Raw genomic sequence first — 22460 nt, forward strand, 5'->3', positions numbered from 1 at the left:
ATTTCAAGAAAAATCCTGTTTACTTCATACAAATTATTCAAAATGTGAGTTTAAATTATTGAGATTACAACTCTGACGCATTTTTGCAATAATAAAAACATCACAATAATTTCTGAATTTACAGTATCACATCGTGTAGGCAAACTTAGGATCAATGGTAATAAGTACAAATTGGGTTAAATTCATTCTCGATGGGTATAATCAAATTCAAAGCATCATCAAATATGAAGTGACTGTTCAGAAACCCATCTAAAAATGGCTTAATAATATAACTAAACATGTAAAGTGGAAAGCAATTAACTTTCATCTTGTGATATGCACAAACAAGTAATACCTAAAAATCAATGGGACCAATTGAGAAATCCTGAGAAAATACATATATACATTGGAATTAGACAAACTGACAACAAAAACATACCCATGGCATTGGCAAATTTTTATTGCCTATCTAAAACTTAACATGTAACAAACATAAAAATATATATCTTAATTGCAAAATATACATAATAGAAACAAACAGATGTCTGTTCCATATATCCAACAGACTGTCAACTTATATATAATTGATATTCTAACATGACGTCCTTCAAACGCTTTGAGTACACACCCGTGGTAAAATATGAATATATTTCATGGGCTGTTCCCATTGTACCCCCACGTCATATGTTTTTTAATGAATGAGCGACTCGACGTCATAGAACAATGACGTCAGAATATAAGCAATTTACTGGAAAATACACGCTTGTGAAACGGAAAATCATCACAACAAGGAAACGTTAACAAATGATGCTAAAATGAGTTATATTAGCCGTTTTTGTATACATATGAGACATATAAGTACAATAATAATTAGATTAATCTAAAATTATCTAAATATGTTATTATAAATAGTTTAAGCATCATCATTTATTCAGTTTGCTCCGTTATTTTACGTCAATTTAATAGTGCGTTTATAAATTGGAACGGCAAATAATGCCATCACCTAGAGCGCTTCGATCCAAAATAATTGCCGTATTTGTCCTATTAGAATCGAAATAATTCATGGGGGCTTGAATATATCTAGATTTTACCACGGGTTGTCCCTTTATGCCGATATTTTACCCCTCGCTATCGCTCAGGGTAAAATATTTGTCATAAAGGGCCAACCCGTGGTAAAATCACGATATATTCAAGCCCCCATGAATTATTTCTTAAGTAATTTATGTATACAAGATCTTCATTCTAACATTCTAGAATCGTTTCAGTAATCTAAATAAACTATAAATGTAAAAAAATATTTTGAGGTACAAAATTGTAAAAATATCCCATATTATATACATGGTTTATAACAGTCTAAGCAACAAAAGAAAACCCATGAGTAAATAAAACAAAAAAATAAAACTTCTATGTTAGCCTGTGTTAAATTTAACACACACCCTGCTAAAAGAGAATTCTTAAGTAGCTGCATAACATGATTATGTGTGTTTCCACACTGCAAATAAGCCTGAACTATGTTGAGGTTTATCCTTTGGTTTTAAGCAATTCTGTTCAAACTAGTCTAAGTGGGGAAAAATACTTTCAATAGTTTAATTTTTAAATATTTTCACTGTACTGAATCTCGGCTTTTGTCAAATATTTACTGTTTTGTGCTAAAAATTTTCCTTTTATCTGAATAAATATTACTGTTTGTTATGGACACCTCGACACCAAACTCCAGAATTTGACTTGCCATAAGAAACACCATGACTGCACCAAGTAAAGCAGTGACTTACAATTCTGAAGCACATGAATTTATTTAATTTTGTGAGATTCTCTGGATTTCAGTGCAGTGTTCTTCTTTATACAATGGAGCTTTCAGATAACATTTGACTTAAAAACCTTGATATTATGTTAGACAAGAATTTGCTATTGAAACATTTTAACATTGATCTTTTCTACTGTAATTACGTCACTGGTGCCCTTTGTCTCCTCTGAACTTTGGCCTTGCCCTTGGACTATTGTTCTTGACATTATTAGGAATGCATTTGTAATCTTCACCTTCACTTAGTTCATCTTTATCGTCTTCAGAGTCACTTCTAACATCTTCTATCTTGAAAAAAGAAGCAAACATCGTTAGTTATAGTAATAAAATTGAGTAAACATATAAATGAAGCATTTTCAAAAATATATATCAAATCAAAAAAATATCATAAGTTGAAATGAAACTTTAAAAAAAAAATTTAAACCTTTTTATTTTCTATTTACCTTGAAAACTATATCCATCCCCTATTGAAAAACACTTTGTGTCAAAATGAAAGAGGGGTGAAAGATACCAGAGGGACAGTCAAACTCATAGATTGAAAATAAACCTGACAACGCAATGGCTAAAAAAGAAAAAGACAAACAGACAAATAATAGTACACAAGACACAACATAGAATACTTAAGACTAAGCTACATAAACCCTACCAAAAACTTGGGGTGATTAGGTGTTCCGGAAGGGTAAGCAGATCCATTTTTTCAAATACACATTGAACACTCAAACAAACCTCATATATTTCTAAACTTAAATGTTTAATTTAACAATGGAAAACATCTTTCAAACTAGACAAAGTGATGCCCCTGTAATCCACTTTGAAGTATCTGTATTATAAAAAAGTCAATGCAGGACTTTCTTTGAGATTTTATTGTCTGGAGGACACAATTGATGCCCCCCGCATTGACAAAGTTCAACTATCTCCCAAAACCAGTAAATATTACTACAAATTAAACACCTTGACCACATACACACCTTCAGCATATGTACAAACAGCCAGCATAGTGAAAACTTCCAAGCATTCAAACTGTAGGAGGAGTTTTCAGAAAATGCTACCTATATATGCAAGTAAATACTCCTAAAAAATGACAAAGTTCAACTCTCAATCCTGTCAAATTAAGTCAAACAGTCTCATGAGCTTAATATGTGCTTTCCATAACAATTTAATAAAATGACTTATCATCATAAAATAAAATGGTTCCTTAAGGATAGAACTTTTGTTTTAAATGGATCAAGCTAAAGCATAATAATAAGTCCTAAAACAGAGCCAAAATTATATCTAAAAATAAGAAATTCCTGTTCACTACAGTAGGACACACACAAACCTTGCCACGAGTAACTTTTCTGTAAGCTATTCTAAATATCATGTAGCTCCAAATGATGTGTAGAACTTGTAGGATGTACAGTAATCCGTTAAAAAACATATACGTGTTGCTTTCTGCCACACCTTGTATTATCCTAGATTCTACTGAAGCACTATAAATAACGCTGGAAAAGAGATTAAAACATAAATAAATATATTATTGTAAGTTCGACACCTTCATGCTGAAGAGTGGATGAAAGGATAAATAGATCAATACATTTTTAAAGTATATAATTCAACAAAAATGGCCAAACATTGTACATTTAACAAAAAGGTGACAATATGAAAGACTGAATGGAAAGTTTATCCTCACTTTGGAAAGCTACCCAGGACATGAACTTTTAAAATATAAATTTTATGGCTCAGGGTCTGGATCACTACTTTTAGCAAGATTTTGAACATTGCAGATGACATAGAATGTGGATGAGCCCTTGGGACTTACCCAAAATATCATTCAATTCATGTTGATATGAAACACATACAAATATGTTATAGGGGGTGACAATCCCAACCACTCACAAGATAGATGTATTAAAATCAATAAAATATTATTTTATAAAAATGGCAGTGGGTAGTGCTGACCTCTGGAGACGCATCCTATTTACCATTTTTAATTCTTCTTAACATGACAAGCAAAGAAATATATGTTTTTTGGGGTAGTCCTAGTTGTCATCTATTTTTAGGATATTTAAACACCGGGGGTGTGGATGACCCCTGCTATCCACTTTATTTCATTAATATTGTCTTATCATGTAGAACACTCATGGTTCATTAGATTTTCCATATATATTTAAAGGTTTTGGGTAATTTGAAGATTAATTTTCTATGTCAAAAGTGAAGATCATAGGTGTCCTTTGACCTTTAAGATGATCAATGGGTGCCATGAGTAATACTATAGACCCTATGTTACTATCAGTATTTCTTCTCAAGTTATAACCATTAAAACATTTACCCGTATGACAACAAGAATGTGTCTATAGAACACAGATGCCCCACTCACACTATCATTTTCTATGTTCAGCGGAGTAAATTGGGGTAAAAACTCTAATTTGGCTTTAAAATTAGAAAGATCTATCATAGGGAACATGTGTATTAAGTTTCAAGTTGATTGGACTTCAACATATCCAAAAAACCTTGACCAAAAACTTTAACCTAAAGTGGGCCAGACAGACAGACGGAGGAACGGAAAAACTGATGGACGAAGAAGGTCGTACAAGGAACAAAACAAAAACTAAATTCTGATTGCACATCTTAGTCTAACACATTGAGTAATATCTGACTAGCAGTTTTTTAGAACTTCTGTGAACAAGTTAAGTGTGTAAAACTGTGAATAGGGAATGTTAATAATACGAACTAAACAAAAACAATAAGTCTGTAAACAAATATAGCTCTTTATAGCTTGCTTTTCAGTGTGAGCAAAGGTTCTGAGTTGAAGACCATACATGTACTTTAACCTATAATAGTTTACTTTTACAAATTTTGACTTGGATGGAGAGTTGTCTCATTGGCACTCATACATTTACCAGGCATACTGAATAGTTGGAAATTATTTTTTTTGCACACTTGCATAGGATTTTTCAATCAAATGCTGAAAATATGCTGTAAAGTATTATAATTAATGTACTGTGAAAAACAATTATTTTATCAGATGAATTGGAGTCTGATATTCTAATGAATATCCTTTTCATATTGGATACAAATTTTATGAAGTTTGATGCAGAGATTTCCTAGTCAAAGCGTTTTAACTGATGTACTACACAGGGGTTAATAGGCATCATTATGGAGTAAAGGGGGTGTCGTCTAAAGGCGTCATTATGGAGTAAAGGGTGTGGCGTTAAAAGGCATCATTATGGAGTACAGGGTGTGGCTTAAAAAGGTGTCTTTATGGAGTAAAGGGGGTGTCGTCTAAAGGCGTCATTATGGAGTAAAAGGGGGTGGTGTCTAAAAGCGTCATTAAGGAGTAAAAGGGGTGGTGTCTAAAGGCGTCATTATGGAGTAAAGGGGGTGGCGTCTTAAGGCATCATTATGGAGTAAAGGGGGTGGCTTAAAAAGGCATCATTATGGAGTAAAGGGGGGGCATCAAAAGGCGTCATTATGGAGTAAAGGGGGCGGCTTCAAAAGGCGTCATTATGAAGTAAAGGGGGTGGCGTCTAAAGGCACCATAGTGAAGAAAAGGATTAAATATGCCTTGCAAACTCAAGCAAAATATTAAAAGTTTACTCTCTGTAATCTGAAGTAACACAGATCTAGATAATAATACTGTCATTCATAAGTTACAGTATCTATTGCCTTACTTTTACTTACAAGAAAGGAAAGATGATGAGTCTTGAAGCAATCCACACAAGCAAAAACATTACAAACAGAATTGTAGCTATTGTGTCTCTTTTCATATACGTTCCTATTTTACCTCCCTGAAGAAAAGAAAGGTAGCTTTATCAGTGAGAGGAAAAAATGAATAAATAAATACATGTTAACAATTTCAATTTGTCAATTTAACAAGAGACTGAGTTAGGCCTGTATCACTTTTTTAATGCATATACTTGGTATTTGTGTCATTTTGCCTACATAAAACAGAAAAATAATAAAATTACACCTTGGGAACACAACTCATCTGAGAAGGTTTGAAAGAAAGCACTCATATTTGGTTCTATTGCTTACTTTTATATGCAGCATATAATACCATCATTTGAAGGCATTTGTGTTGACTTAGATTTTTGTTTCAAGTATTGTAATTAGAATAACACTATGTGAATACTTCTTCTCTTCTACTGCTTGTCGTATTTGAAAAACAGACCAAAACACAAAAAACTTGACATTGACCAATAAACCAAGAAAATGAAGATAAGGTCAGATGTAAACTTACAATCATCCCATACACTTTATACTTTTGACCTATTGCTTACAGTACTTGAAAACAAGACCAAAACACAAAAACTTTTAATTAACCATAAAAATAAAGTCAAGTGTGTGGATATCTACCAAATTCTTCCACAAGGTTGCATACCACAAAAAGAAGGTTGGGATATATTTTATGAGTGATTGCCCTAACTTATTACGAATTTGATGCCAAAAAGAGACAAAAAAACTTCTTTTTTTTTTTTATTTCAGGACAGCAACTTTTGTATAAGTGTATGGATCTCTTTAAAATTGTACCACAAGGTTCCATACTTCAAACGAAAGTTGGAATTAAAGTTGGGGGTTATGGCCCAAACTGTTTAGTTATAAGGGGCAAACAAACTAGGATCATCATATTTTCAGACAATAATTGAATACAAGCTAAGTATGTGGATCACTATGAAATTGTACCACAAGGTTCCATACAGTAAAAGGAAGGTTGGGATTGATTAAGTGGTCAGATCAAAAGAAGGTATAATATATATAGTCAACAATACATGATGGCAAAGAATACTAGGATACAAAAAAAGCACCATGTACCATAAGGCCAGTCAAAAGCGTCACATCAACATGCAGTATACTAAGGTCAACTTAACATGATGGAAAACAATAGTACCCATAGCTAGTATATTACGAAAAAGGCTTTCTGTCTAAAAGTCTCAGAGAAGAAGTATTCACATAGTGTTATTCTAACAATACTTGAAACAAAAATCTAAGTCAACACAAATGCCTTCAAATGATGGCATTATATGCTGCATATAAAAGTAAGCAATAGAACCAAATATGAGTGCTTTCTTTCAAACCTTCTCAGATGAGTTGTGTTCCCAAGGTATAATCGTCACAATATCCCAATAAATGTTTAAAGTCACAAAACTCCTAAAAAAGACAGATCCAATCTTTCTTAAAGTTTCTTTATTTAAAGAAATTAATGAAAGTAAAACAGTTTTAATTATTTTTGCTAATGTACAGGAAAATGAATTCCGATTCACAGACAAAGATCTTAGGTAAATTTTATTAATATGAAATAAGGAGACTGCCAAACAGGCATTTAGCAAGTTTGAATTTCAATAATTTCTTACCAGTGAATGTTATAGTAGTGGAACTGAGAATTGTTCAAAACACATGTACTTGATTTAGTTAGACAGTTGTAAATATGCATCATATCTTCTATGATATATCAACATATTAATATTCCAAACAAATGTTTAAACCTAGGTGTCTCCATTGACCAAGTATTAGTCACTCATATACTAGTCATATATATATATGGCCCTTTATAGCTTGCTGTTCAGGGTGAGCCAAGGCTCCGTGTTGAAGACCATACTTTGACCTATGATGTTTTTACTTCTACAACTTGTGACTTGGGTGGAGAGCTGTCTAATTGGCATTCATACCACTTCCTCTTATATCAATATAATATAGGTTGGCAACAAACATGTATACTAGACATACATTATGTTAAGTAACAAAACGTTTATACAAGACATGTGCGGTTAAGCATGAAAACCTTTAAAACATGTTAATAATGAGTATATAAAGCTCAAAAAGTGATGCATATGTGCAGGGTTTTTTCAGTGCTCTTATACAATACACAAGGTGTCTCAATTGTATCCTATTAAAAAGAAGGCATCATAACAGCTGTATTTTGGCCCCTAAAATTGCAAATTTAGCACAATAATGATATGCCAGACTTCCAAAATAATGTTAATTCAAATTGATAAATGAACAGAGCAATATATACTTGAAACTTTAGTGAAAAAATTTTGTTTTGTTGTTACCATGGCGTCATAATCATGTTGAGATTAACATACTATAAATATGAAAATATATATGAGCAACAGCCTTTTCAAAAATGAAATTTTACAGACATTGTGACTGATTTTAGTTTGGTAAATTAAAATCTTATATAGTATCTGCTATTATTGCCCCAAAAAATATTTCTCAATTCAAGGCTTTGACATTATGTAAGTCTTGTGTTTGTTTACTATCCCACATGTATGTGTGCATCTTAAGTGTAGTAATTTTATACATCCACCATCCTTAAAGTATCTATGATTTCAACATAAGCAATTTGTACCACACAGATTATTACTTCAGTCTTTTCATTGATATCCTTTAGTGTGGTTCAGTGTTAGGGTGTGTGCAGCAGCTTGTATGTACCAATTTTAAAGGTGATTTATAAGTGAATTCTGTAAGGTTAACACTCACAAATATTACACACCAAACCTTCTCCTTCAAAACTTACATTTTTAATTTTTATAGCATTTCCTGAAATCAAATAACCATCTCTCATTTGTGATAGTTGTCCAACAATGATAATTACAAATGCATGCAATAACTTCTTAATTTACACTAAAGGTTGCAATTCTGTAAATATAAACAATGCAATTTCCCATAGGAATTTCCTTTACAGCTAAAACTGTGCCACTTTTACTATGAAGTTTTGTAAAAAATTATATCCTAGAATGGAAAGTCGATAGGCACTACTTTTTTATTCAAAGGCGAAAACATAGGGCTGTGCGGCATATTTTCAATATTGATCTGCCCCAAACTTTGAAGAGTTTTAAACTGATACTAAAATTCTGTACTACCCCTATCTTCACTTTGGGTCTTCTTCAAAATTCAATTTTTTGCCTCTACCATGTGTAGTAATGTCTCTGAGATGAAACAGAGAGATGATATCTGGGAACCAGTGTGTTTACAAAACAAAATATCCATGAATATTATATATCTTCCCAATTGAGGCGTGGTTTGCCAAACAGTTGTATTTACAAAGTGTAACTACATAAAGAAAATCAAGAAAAATAGTTCTTATGTTAATTTTGATATAAAGTTCCAGTAATTCAGGAGGAAACATGCATAAAGTCAGTTTTAACATAAATACTTAAAGTAGCAAAAAGGAACAAAACAGCCATGCTAAAAACTAGCCTTCAAATGACAAACAAAAATAGTCTCTTTCAAATTGTACACTTATTGCAAAGATGATTAAAGGAGACACTGATTATAAAATTGTGACTTATATTTTATACTTACTGCTAAGAAATAATCTACAGCATCATGTACACACAGTACTAGAGTCCCAATTCTAACAAAATTAGTTACCCACGAGAAAAAGACAAGGAATATAGTAACTACATGATGAGTGACCATTTCTGTGAAATCCTGTAAGAGAAAGCAGATTGTAAGTAAACTAGATCTTTAAAAGTTCAATTAAACTTAACTCAGTACAATTACTTTTCAATTTCTTATTGAATGTTGTCTGAATAACTACTATCATCTTCTGTAAGCAAATGAAATTTATAAGATTATACATGTTAAATGTGTTCAAATCAATTTTTAGTACAATTTATCTGCAAGTCAAAATCTTAGTTATTCAGTTTTCCGTGTATTCTAAGTCAATGTTAATAGTGTGATTACAGGACATGACAGGGTATTATACATCCCTACAACAAAACATTCTTAGGACAGATCTGACAATACTTGCAGTTACTGACAAAGTTCAAAGACAATAACAACTAAGAAAACATATCAATTATGTATCTAAGACTAAAGTATCAATCAGAACATAAACTACATATCAACATCCAATGGATTTAGTGTTAAGTCAGAGAAAAACATGATATTGTGTAATGACAAAATACAGGTATGTCTGTCATATCAATCATCTGGTTTGAATTGTTTAACTTTTTGTATGTCTTGGCCTTTTATAGCCAACTATAGGGTTTTATCCTTCAAAAGGCGTTGTCACTTAAACTCTGGTATATAGTTGTTTCATTGGCAATCATACCACATCTCCTTACTTATATATACAACTTTGTAACCATGGATGATAATTACTATGTCTTCCTTCTCCTTATAGGTATTACTTTACCTTTCTTTTAACGTCTGTTGATAATGTAAACAATAAACTCCAGTAAAATCCCAGTTCTATTGCATAGTACAAGTACACATCATTTGTAACATGCTGTAATAAACAAAGAAATTCTAAAAAAAAATTACCTCATAACTCTTGATATAATTACACATAGCTGAACAACATTGAAGAAAAGTGCCTCAAAACATCATAAACTATTAACACAAAGATAAGTTATTTTGATAGTATCATGCAAATGTTTGAATTAAAATAGTTTACTTAAACAGGTTTACTATGTAAAGCATTCATATTCTTATTCATGGCGAATGGTGCATCGCCAAGTTACCTATATGGATATTAGAAATGCCAATGCTAATCTGCTAATACAACTGCCTATCAAATATATTTGAGTTCTAATACATGTCTCCCTATAAACTGACATTAACAAAAACTTGAGAAATTGCATTTTACAACTTTTTTCTATATTAAGCCATGCAGTCCTGACAATGTTAGTTGGCATGAGGGGTCATTGGACACATTTTTTAAAACTAGGTACCCCCATGATGATTGTGTTCAAGTTTGGTCAAATTTGCCCCATTACGAGATGGATATTTCTGTAAAAATATAAAGACCCCAATGGACAATAAATGAAATTCAATGTAAGGTGATGTTAAAATCTCACTTGAGACTTTGAATCATGTGAGCTAAAAGTGTATCTGCTATCAACCATGTTAACAATTGTTATTAACATATATTTTTTTAAATTAACTGAATACCAAATGGTTAAAATGTTTGATTTCATTTTAGGAAATTTGTCTGTTCTTGATATATGACATATTTTAGGATAACAAATTCCACAGAATGAAAATAAATTAACCATACCTGTTTTGGCCATCCTACCCAGCAATTTTCAGTTTTGACAAACCAGGATTTCTGTAAAAGATAAACAACACTCAGTCCTTGCTTGTGACACATTAGAAACATCTTCTTTAAACAAAAAAATTTCATTGAATCAGTTTGTCAAATATTCACTTTGAACATGTGGGATGGTGAAAATTCAATAGTAATTGCCTTTTTATGCCATATTAAAATAATAAACTGTTGACACACAAGATATGTTAGGCCTACTTGTTACTGTAGACTTGTAGTTTTGTAAAATAATAAAATGCAAATGTTGAAATTAAAATAGCATCACTTGAACATGTAAATTATTCAAAACATTCATATTCAATGAACCTTGACTGAAGATACAGGGATAAATGATTTCCATTGGGCATAACTCTTTTAAAAATAAATGATCAACACTGATTTTCAAACTTGTCCAAGTCATCCTAATAAAATCTATGATTTAAATATAAAAATCTGGCACTTGATGGACAGACAGATGGACGCCCGGTGTTTCTTTGTCCACTGCAACAGGTTGCATAGGGGACACAAATTGACATTTTTAAAAGACTTGTCTCTCATTTCAAAAACAAAAATATTTATTTAGACTTTAGAAATAATTTAGAAAGTTTTGTTGCCACTTCCTTATCAAATATGAAGTCATTCTGTTCAGAAGTATTGGTGAAATGTGCGAGGATTTTTTTTAAGTACATTGAAAAATTCAAGAATTCAGCAGGAAGTAGGTGTCAACTGATCCAAAAAGTTAGAACTCATCAATGTTAATAAAACTGACACTCAGATTATAACACACAGAGGTTAGTAAATACTAAGATATATAAGCAGATAAAGATAGGATTAAATTTTGTAGATAAAGATAATCACAGAATACCAATAGAAGCTGGTAGGTTTAGAAAGACAAAGAAGATAGAGTCATGTCAATATCCAGAATAAGATGACAAATCTAATTTCTTGAGTTTAAGATCTCTACACTACTCACAAAAGCAGTATATAAATTAACTACTATGTCTTTCTGTTATCTGTTTTTTCTATAATGATCATGAACATACATATTTATACAATTTGTATCCTGTCATTTGCACACTTTATAATGTACACTATGTTTTATACCTTTATTATTTATATCAGTTATATACAGTGGTTTAAAAGAATAAAATTAGGTTGCTTTGTTGTGTCTTTTTTTTTTTTTTTTAATTTCTGATAACTGCAAATTAAGTCCTGCTTTAAGGTCAAGTTACAGTAAATGGGCTATGTCTTAGATTTAGGTAAAATTTGGCATACAGCTCTGGCCCGATGAACTTCAACTGAAAATCGAAATAATAATGCATTTATCTCAATTATCATTTGAAATATTACTGATTGAATTCTTACAAAATGGGTGAACATTTGTATAGAAAGCACATAAAATCGGCGAAAACCCTTCTAAAATTTGTCTTAAAATCGCCAAACCTCTAATTCTACTCCATAGATTTTTCTTAAAAAACTATATGTTGTTGATACATAAATTTCCGTTATAATGATGCAAAATAAAGATAGGGTCACCGACTTCGTTTTTACGGAATACATCATTTTAAGTTGCGTTCTTTGTGAAAAAATCCAACAAAACGTCGAAATAATCGTAACGTTATCGCGTTGCAGGCCGTAAAACGTTGATTTTAAGACAAATTTTAGAAGTTTTTTTCGCCGATTTTATGTGCTTTCTATACAAATGTTCACCCATATTAAGAGAAATCAATCTGCAACTTTTCAGAAAATAAAAGAGATAAATGTATTATTTTTTCGATTTTCAGTTGTAGTTCAACGAGCCAAGGTTGTATGCAATTTTTAAGCAAAATCTGCGACATAGCCCATTTACTGTTCCTTGACCTTAAACTATAAATTTCAAAGAGTTTTGCATCAAAGATCTTTAAAACTTTTAAAAAAAATTAGCCAGTACTAAAATAGAAACATTTTCTGTAAAATGATACATATTAAATGGAACAAGATTGCTACACCATAGCACACTGACCCTGCCCATACATAAATGAGGAATAGCATTGTGTGTTTTAATGTGTCATTGTGGTAAGATAGTCAAATATTGATAATATGGTCAACTACACACGATGACAAATAATCCTACCAAGAATGAAAGCTTGCTTGAGTATTGATGAGTTACGACGGACAGTCACACAGACAAAAGGATGGAAAGAGACCATTACAATATATCTTCAACTGGACAAAAACAATAATCAAAATTTTATCCAACAAATTTGTCCCTTCAGAAAAACAAAACTTTCAGTCTTTACTTTTTTACATCATAATGCTTTTGAGCAATGATGAGCATGTCAAAATTTCTATCGCGCTAGTTCATACGTCATTGAAAGATGATGGATAATTGTTGATTTTTTTCACTCACTACAATCATATTGATCAAATATGATTGTATGTCATAGAAACTAGAGGCTTCAACATTGTAGACTTGGTTAAATTTGCTCTGTAATTTCAGAGGAGAAGACTTTTGTAAAAGTTAACAGACAACTGTGATGAATGATGGAGAAGGACGCCAAGTGATAAGAAAAGCTCACTTTTTCCATTGGGCCAATAGAGCTCAAAAGTAACAATCTTTTTATGGAAAATCAAGGCAAAAAGAAATGCCCTTTCAAGTAAACAATCATAACTCTACAAATCTGAAATCTATTATTTTCCTCAATATTATTTACCGTAACTTCTAACTCTAACATAGGTTGTGACCAACTTTTGTTTCAATTTTCAATCGGCCAAGATCTAGAGAATGAATAGTAGAAAAATCACATGATTTACACTCCCCTGTGTATCTTGAACAGATCACAATTGTTTCACCGTCTTTTAAATCAGTAAAACAGTATTCTTGCATTTAAATGATTCATATTATCCATAATTCTGATCTCCAATTTTTCTGTTATGTATTTTAAGACTATTGACATGCTTTTTTTCTTCTAATTAATGAATACTTACATCCCAGAGGGTAAACAGTCCATACCAAAACAGAACTATGTAAAATAGAAAGTGCCAGCTACAACAGAAGAACAAACAAGTCATTAACCTTTAAATATTAAAAAAAAAATTAAAAAAATATTCTATTTGCGCTGCTAGTATAAAGAGTGAAATCATGGTGAACCATTTTATTACATGTACAATGTATATTACATAACCTTAACACTGCTTGGATGGACAGCCTTGTTTCTATTTATAGAAATATGTCATCTGGCAGTGGAAAAAACTTTCAATTTACTTTGTAAAATACATGGAAAAACTTTGAAGTCCATTTCTATAATACGCTACTTTCATATGTTATATATAAATTAAAGACTTTCTCTCAGTCAATAGTTTATCTATGGAACTGTTAGATTATATTGACACTCAGACTTTGTCCTTGGTCAATATAATATGAACATGTCCATATGTACTGTATTGACCTCATCAATACATTATAATTGATAAATAAATAATAAAAAAATCCCCCACCCTACAAAAACAGAAAACCCTTCTCAAGCATCAGAAAGATATGTCTAACAGATCAATACAAAAGAAATTTCCTTTCTTTTTTTTTTTTTTTTTTTTTTTTTTAAGTAGTCAGGGTTTTACAATCCCTTTACATCACCACCTGAAGAGATTTCCTTTCCTGGGTAAGCAGTTTATTCAGTTTAAAAGTCCTATATGATAATTCAAATTAAATAATTAGAAGTTACATATGTTGTTTTCTATATACTTCAATTGCTAAGATTAACTGTTTAACAAGTGTACATAAACTTCCATGTCATAGAAAATACTTTAAAATTTTTAGATATGAACTTCTATTGAATTATTGCCTTCTCAAATTCAAGAAAATTGTTTCATACAGTGTATGACTTATGATAAATAAGTGCAGAAAAAGGGTAAATATGTATTATACACAAACATCTTGATACATTGTAAATGAAAGATAGAAATTAGCAAGAAGGTATAGGAATGCAAAGTAAATATAGTATTGATGCATAAACTTCATAGGAACATATGACGTATATGACGCATAAACTTCATTGATCAGCAAGTTTTTAGTTAACAGTCAAATCTTGTTTCAAGGATACTCATCTAGTAAAATAACATAATGTAAACATCTCCTTTTAAATTTCTCTGTAAAGTGTCTTAACTAAGAGATTGGTGAAAGTACCTTAGTTTTTAATAAGGACTGCAAAAATCAGGCACAATCTAAAAAGGTTAAAGCTACATGTAGTATTGTTAAAAGCAACCTGCATGCTCCAATTTGACAAATAAAAATATCTCACTATAAAACATCCACTTTGTTTTCACTCTCTGTAAGACAGAAAGGCTCCAAATTTCAATCAAAAATACCCTGGATCAGACACAGAAATATTTTAAAGTCTGAACAAACAGCTATATAAATGTCTACATAATATACACAGGAAACACCTAACGTGACGGTACCCAAATTGCACCTATTTTGACAGTTTTTTTTCAACTATGTTTTTTTATGATCAAGACAAACATTTCCATTTTGTGTTTATTTTGTAGCCGTATCCTTCTTTATTATAAAGGTACACCAATTTGATTTTCAATTTATATGGAATCATAAAAAAAATTGTCTGAACTAACCTCCAAACCATCAATGATTCTGTAATGAGTAGTACCCAAATTGCATCCATGCTTAAATTTGCATCATCAAAAGTCTAATAACAGAGCTTTTGGTTATTTTTTTCAAATATTTTGAACAATTGGATATATGTCCATGCTTACTCTTCTTTTTTAAGATATGGATGCTTGAAACATATTGTATTTGCTAAGTTTAAAAAGATGCCATTTTGATGACGTCGCATGGCGACGTTTCAGTACATTTTGCTTTTTCAGTAAACACTTCATCTGTTGATAAATACTGTAAACGTTTTGTGTATATCTAAATATATTTACCTATGTTGAAAGACGTGCATACTATCGGATCATATAAAATTACAATGTGTTTAGTCTCTAGGAAATCTTGTAAGTAAGGACATCTTGTAAGATTTCCACAGCTATTTTTGCTAAATATGTGAGATTTGGGTACTCGTTGCAATTTGGGTACCGTTACATTAAGGTGGTATGGGTCTCTTTTGTTGTTTTGGTTTGTAAAAAACAGAGAATTTAAGGTCCATATTTTCAATCAAGTTAGCAGAATTTGATGCAGGAATGCAGATAGCTGATGTGAATTTTCATTTAAAAGAACAAATCTATAAAATTATAACTTATAAATATTTAAAATATATTTACTACAAGTAAAGATTATTATTGTTTGATTTTTAATGTTTTTAATTTGGCATTTGAAGGGGAGGTACCTCAGAAATGGTACATTTTCTGCAGGAATCTACATGGAATTTTGCTATTTTGATTTTTAGCCGAAAAAAACGTTACTTTTGATAAACTCAAAGCATTTCATAAAAGCTATCTTCTCCTATTTCGTATATCGTTTTGGAAAAGTATAAACACATTCTATCATTTCTAATTTAGACTCATATACCACCTAAAATCTAGAAAAAAAATCTACATCTTAATTAAGAACTGATAGAAATTATATTCAAAATTTTTAGGAAAGTTATAACGATCCTTGTTAATAACAAAACTGAAGAACTTGTTTAAAATAATGTGCTTACACATCTTTGTAAAGAAATTGAGGTATAGTAAGGCAACAAAGCAGCCAATCTTTGTATATGTATAGCAAGACTTCACATATAAACAGTTTTTGATCTTATATAAAAGTATTAATACAGACCTTTAAGATTTAAACAGTACAAGTAACTGTAATTAGGGTGAATGATACAGATTATGTTTCTTTAATACATAACAAAGGTTTTAAAATAACATGTAAATGTAATATTATTTATTACATTAATTGATACTTTTTCCATTTTTCTCGTTGAACTGAAGGAACATGAAATTGTGATAAAAGAAGACATGGAAGAGGACAACCAAGTATGTAATTTTTATTACGTATCCTACAATTAGAGACAAAAATTACAAACTGATAATGGGAACAAGGAAATCAATAACTTTTCTGCACATTTATTAATTGGCTGATCTTATATGTTTAAGGTGTCAACACTTGTTTAATCTGGTTGAAATTTATATATTGCTACAGACAAGACAGTGATATACAAATAGATACAGGAAGATGTGGTGGGAGTGCCATTGTGACAACTCTCCATCAAAATAACAATTTAAAAAAAGTAAACCATTATAGGTCAATGTACGGCCTTCAACACGGAGCCTTGGCTAACACCAAACAACAAGCTATAAAGGGCCCCAAATTACTAGTGTAAAACCATTCAAATGGGACAACCAACGGTCTAATCTATATAAAAAAACGAGAAACGAGAAACACATATATATTACATAAACAAACAACAACTACTGTACATCAGATTCCTGACTTAGGACAGGTTCAAACATTTGCAGCGGGATTAAACGTTTTAATGGATCCAAACCTTCTCCCTTTTTCTGAAACAATAGCATAACATCACAACATAGAAAAAGTATATATTCATGTTGGCTTACAACATACAGCTAAATCAGTAATATTTACCCATTAGATTTTTAAAAATTGTGTGCACATCAATTTAACAGATCAATTATCATGATTATGTTAACAGTATTACCATGTCTCTTCAAATTTCTTCATAACACTGGGTGCATCAAGTTTAGCCCTTGTTCTCATCCATCTCATGATCTGTCTCTCTGACATACTTGTCCTTTTTGAGAGTTCCTACATCATAATAAAATACAGAAAAATAGTTTTTGAATTTATACAATTGTAAAGGATTAAAAAAAAATTGAATTTATATAATTGTGAAGTAAAAAATAATTTTTTGAATTTATATAATTGTGATGGTACATGTACGTAGTGTGCAAATTTTACAATAAACACCCATCTTTTATATACAGTTACACTGTACAAAAATATATTGGTAAGCACATGAGTGACTTTAACATCGGTATACAAACAGATGAACAAACAGATACTCAGACACACAGACAAAAAGACAAACACAGACACACAGACAAAAAGACAAACACAGACACACAGACAAAAAGACAAAGACAGACACACAGACAAAAAGACAAAGCAGACACACAGACAGAGACAGACTTATTGTTGTAGGGCATCAGTTTACTAGTCAACATGCCTAAATTAGTAAGGTGACAATTGATGAACATATAAAGGTGTAAGAAAGCAAAAATTCACCAGTTTGATTTTACTCCTCCCTCAGAGTGTTTCTTTTCTTTTCATCAACTTGTCATGTCTGTCTTAAGAAGTACTGCATGCATTACTTTAGGAGTATTTATCAAAAAGTAGTATTTCAATATTCAGCCCCATTCTACTACATGTATTTAGTCAGCCATCAGTCCTACCCTGATGTACCCTATCTTTTTCGGGTAACTATCTTTCATTATCACTGAACTAGTATATATTTGTTAAGGGGCCAGCTGAAGGACGCATCCGGGTGTGGGAATTTCTCGCTACATTGAAGACCTGTTGGTGACCTTCTGCTGTTGTTTTTTTATTTGGTCGGGTTGTTGTCTCTTTGACACATTCCCCATTTCCATTCTCAATTTTACTTATTCATCATACAAATTATACATTTGGAAATACATCCATAGATATATTTCAGTGTGTAAAAATTTACCGTATTTCAGTGTGTAAAAATTTACCGTAAGATTATTTTCTACTTTAGATTTATATTTTTTGAAGGCTGTTTCAAGTACAGGATTTTCTTTGAGCTGGCATTTCTTTGGTTCTTTAATTCCCAAATATCTACCCATTGGTATAACAACCAATCTGCAAAAGAAAGGAAATTTTGTTTGACACAAATCTTACATGAAAATACATATATACATTGTATACATAAGATTTTATTCTAATCTTAAGTTTTACTATAGCTACATGGCATAAACTTTGCAATACATCTGACATAAGGATTTGAATTTCATTCAACACATGGTTTATTTTCATGCATTTTTTTAGTTGATCATGCAGACTAAAAAGACAGACAGCATATCCATGTGGCATTCAACACACAATTACAGACAACACTAAATGTTGTGTAGGACAGCATTTATATATATTTATAATCATATACATTGTGATAAAATAATTAAAATAGACAACATTTATATAAAATGCATTGCAAAGGGCAGCCTGATACAACTGCAGAGGTCAGATGGGGAAAATTTGAACACAATATATATTCATGAGTGATACTGTCAGAATTTGGAATGTAATCCAATTTTTTCCGACATAGTCGGTATAGTTTCGGTTTGTGCACTTTGAACTTAAGGACGCTTCACTATGGCAACAGACTATGCATGCTCGAAAAACCTTTCTGTGATTGGACAAATTGCTGTCAAGGTGGGTGATTTGGTTGTGTTTGAAAAAACGTCTCAAAAATTATATCGTGATGGAAAGCAAGTAAAAAAATATAAATATTTGAACTAGATCTTACAAAGATTTATATTTTTATTAAAATAATTGTTTTTTTCAATAGATGTTTGCATCCATGACAGCTGTTTTCGGGACAATTATATAATTTTTAATGTAAACTGATGTAGAGCGTACATGACTTTTAGAACGCACATACGCATGTGAAATTTCCGCGGGTTTTTGGTGAATGTAAACAGAAAGATACTACTTATACTACCAATAGCTTCTAGCTTTGTTAAACATGAATTAAGTTTAATGTAAACAGTAGTGAATGTATATTTGTTTCTTTTTATTTGCACTTGACTTTTTGACAAATAAATTTTTTAGGTGTCATCATTTACAATATTCTTATATAATATTGCCTTAATATAACCAGACTTACTAAAGAATTTCTTGTAGTTACATTCAGATGGTGATGTTATAAAAGAGGTTCTGCATCATTAAGTCATTGTGCTTCTGAAGGTTATCGAAATGATAGTTTTAAACATGTACTCAAATTTAAATACGTCTGGTATCTTTTTTTAAAGATAGTTCTTGTTACATAATATAGTTTTCTGACACAAAATAAATGTGGTCGCAGATCTTTAAAATCTATCGTGCAATTCAAGATTTCTTCTTGAAACTTTGGAAAATTTTGTAGAAAAAATATATGAACCCCTTAAATGAATAGGAAAAAAAATATCCCCCCTCCCAGCATATTGATAACCTGAGCGCCAAGACATTGTCTTGCCTACACTGTTATGAAATTGATTCCATCTGCCTTAGACTCTTTATTTGTTCAAAATTGCATTGTCAAAACCTTTACCTTCATTTTCAAAGAAGCACATTTTCCTAAAACTGTAGTGGATGTTATAATAACAATGGTAAAGCATGGATCAGAGACCACAGGTAATTGGGGCATGGACCCCCCTTTTTGGACACTGGGCCACTGTAAAAAAACAAAGAGTCATTTCTTTTCATATTTACATTTTTTTACAATTGTATAGACATATAAAAAGTATAATCAATCCATTACTTGTCGATTAAAATGCCTTTTTTACTATCCACGGGAACATCCATTCAAAATTTCACTAATAATTCAAATTATTATGACGTCTTGAAAGGTTTTAAAAATCCTAACATCTACCAAAGATTTATATTTGTCGCTCCTGTTTCAAAGGCTTACTATAAACTATACTGTCAGAAAGCCTGTGTAGTGTGATATGCAAACAAAACTTTTCAGCCACGAGTTAGGTTTGGCCTTGGTCATTTTAGTCCATTACTACTTCAGCCATGTAATAAAAAAATTTACTTACACAAATCACTGATGTACCTTGTATACCTGTATACTGTGGTTTCACTAAATTTTGTTGGATTCTTATTTTCGTGGAATTTGTTGGTACAGGGGAACCATGAAATTAAATCATGTAAATGTTCAACGATTTCAAATTATCTAAAAGAATGTATGCAGACTAGGAGAAAACCACAAAATTAAATATACATGAATTTGCAAGTTTTCCTTAATCCATGACCATGAAAATAAATTAATCCACATTAACCCATTTTCAATATTCAATTCAAATGAAGTTCATTGAGTTCATTTTTAAGTAAAAAGTCGTAAAATAATCAGAAGAAAAAAAAGAAAAGGTTAAGGCACTTGGACCTAATTAACCAAATAAAAGGGGTGATGTTTATGTTTGATGTCTCTCTTTGCCAATAGACCACTTTCGAGTTCATCCGTCACTGGAAAAGACTCGTCAATTATACGCGCCCTTATGACGTCATTTACCAGATAGAGGGGGTCGCCTGTATCCCTGCACTATCAACGTTCATCAAGCGTCTTAGTGATCGCCATTGTGCAGGATAAACTAGAAATAATTGTTGTTCTGTAGGTACTTAATGACAATTCCCTAATGACAGCAGTGCTGATTGTCAATTTTGAGAATTCAATATGCCGAATAATTCGTACAATATAGAATTATAGTTTTCCAACCACTCACGCAACATTGAAATGGAAGTGACGAAGCCCCTAAATGCACAAATGACGTTAACTAAAACCAGAGTTTTTGACGGAAATACATCGAACTCGAAAGTTGTCTATTTGATTTTCCCCTTGGCACTTGCGCAATTGCAGTCACTATATCAAGCCCAGGTTACTGCATAGAGAATTCATGTCAGCATATATAGTTTGCTGGAAGTCAAAAATTAACAAAATTGAAATTGAAATTTCTTTTTTTAAATTGGACAAATCTAGGAATTATATAAAGACATCTCACTATACAAATACTTGGAAAATTAAATGATGGTTCAGAAAAAAAAGTATATGTTATAATGTACATAAGTTTTATGATAAAAACTAGCCATTGTAGTCAGTGACTTTCTATACAAGAATAGAAGTATAGAAAGTCCCTGCAGTAGTTTATAAAAACATATGCATATTTTTTTTACTTTTTTTTTCAATTTAAGTTTAAATGACTAAATAACTGATTTAATATCATTTATTCAAAATATTGATAGGCATCTACATGAAAAAGGAATAATGTACCGAAACGACCAAGGTCGAAGTGTTCAGTGGCCGAAACGTCTCAAAAGCTGCGATGCCGGAATTGGATGCCGGTGTTAACAAACCAGGAACTAACCTAGCATAAACGTATCTAAACACTAATAAACAGACGCCGAGGAGAATGGATGGCAAAAATATATCTTCTACTCTTGGATAATATTCATCTTTGGAAGTTTGAGCTACCAGATCTTCCCATGTGTATCCAACAGGTAGCCAAAAATTTGGATTCCAAAACGATTTTGAAAATCTATCTAATGCGTCCTCCATCTTGTTTGTTGATGCTTCGACCATGGGGAGATAACTCTTCTGAGTTACGGGAAATAGAGGGGCCTGGTGGGTTATTTTCGTTTTCGTGATCGGCGCACTTTCGCTATCGTGATCCGTTTTACTGGGGAAAAAATTATATTTTCGTGATCCGTGATCATGGAAATTTATTTTCTGTGAATCGTGATTGAGAAAAAAAAACTCGTGAATCGTGATGAGACATCCCCCAATAGGCCCCTCATCATTATACAATATTTTTTTATTTTCCAAATTAAAGGGCCCATTATGAGCATAACATTAATAACAACATGACATAAACATTACAGAGTGATTAAAAAGAAACATAAAAAAGTAGTTCAAATGCATGAGGAAAGGGTCATTGGTCAAGGGGAGACATGTTTGC

At 31.5% G+C, this 22460-nt stretch overlaps 1 protein-coding gene across 1 annotated transcript; it reads right to left on the minus strand.

Annotated features, from left to right (window-relative positions):
• Nucleotides 1-1199: 1199 nt before the first annotated feature.
• On the minus strand, nt 1200-22089 carry LOC134706850 (ceramide synthase 2-like). The gene is made up of 10 exons (XM_063566166.1): nt 21870-22089; nt 18483-18609; nt 17429-17535; nt 13761-13818; nt 10767-10817; nt 9903-9995; nt 9065-9193; nt 5441-5547; nt 3099-3261; nt 1200-2068 (listed from the first exon to the last, which is right to left on the minus strand). Exons 1-10 carry the CDS (start codon nt 22082-22084, stop codon nt 1928-1930), a joined length of 1191 nt encoding a protein of 396 aa, XP_063422236.1. The 5' UTR covers nt 22085-22089; the 3' UTR covers nt 1200-1927.
• Between the last annotated feature and the right edge of the window lie 371 nt (nt 22090-22460).

This window comes from Mytilus trossulus, chromosome 2, assembly GCF_036588685.1.
Source record: "Mytilus trossulus isolate FHL-02 chromosome 2, PNRI_Mtr1.1.1.hap1, whole genome shotgun sequence".
NCBI classification, from domain to species: domain Eukaryota; kingdom Metazoa; phylum Mollusca; class Bivalvia; order Mytilida; family Mytilidae; genus Mytilus; species Mytilus trossulus.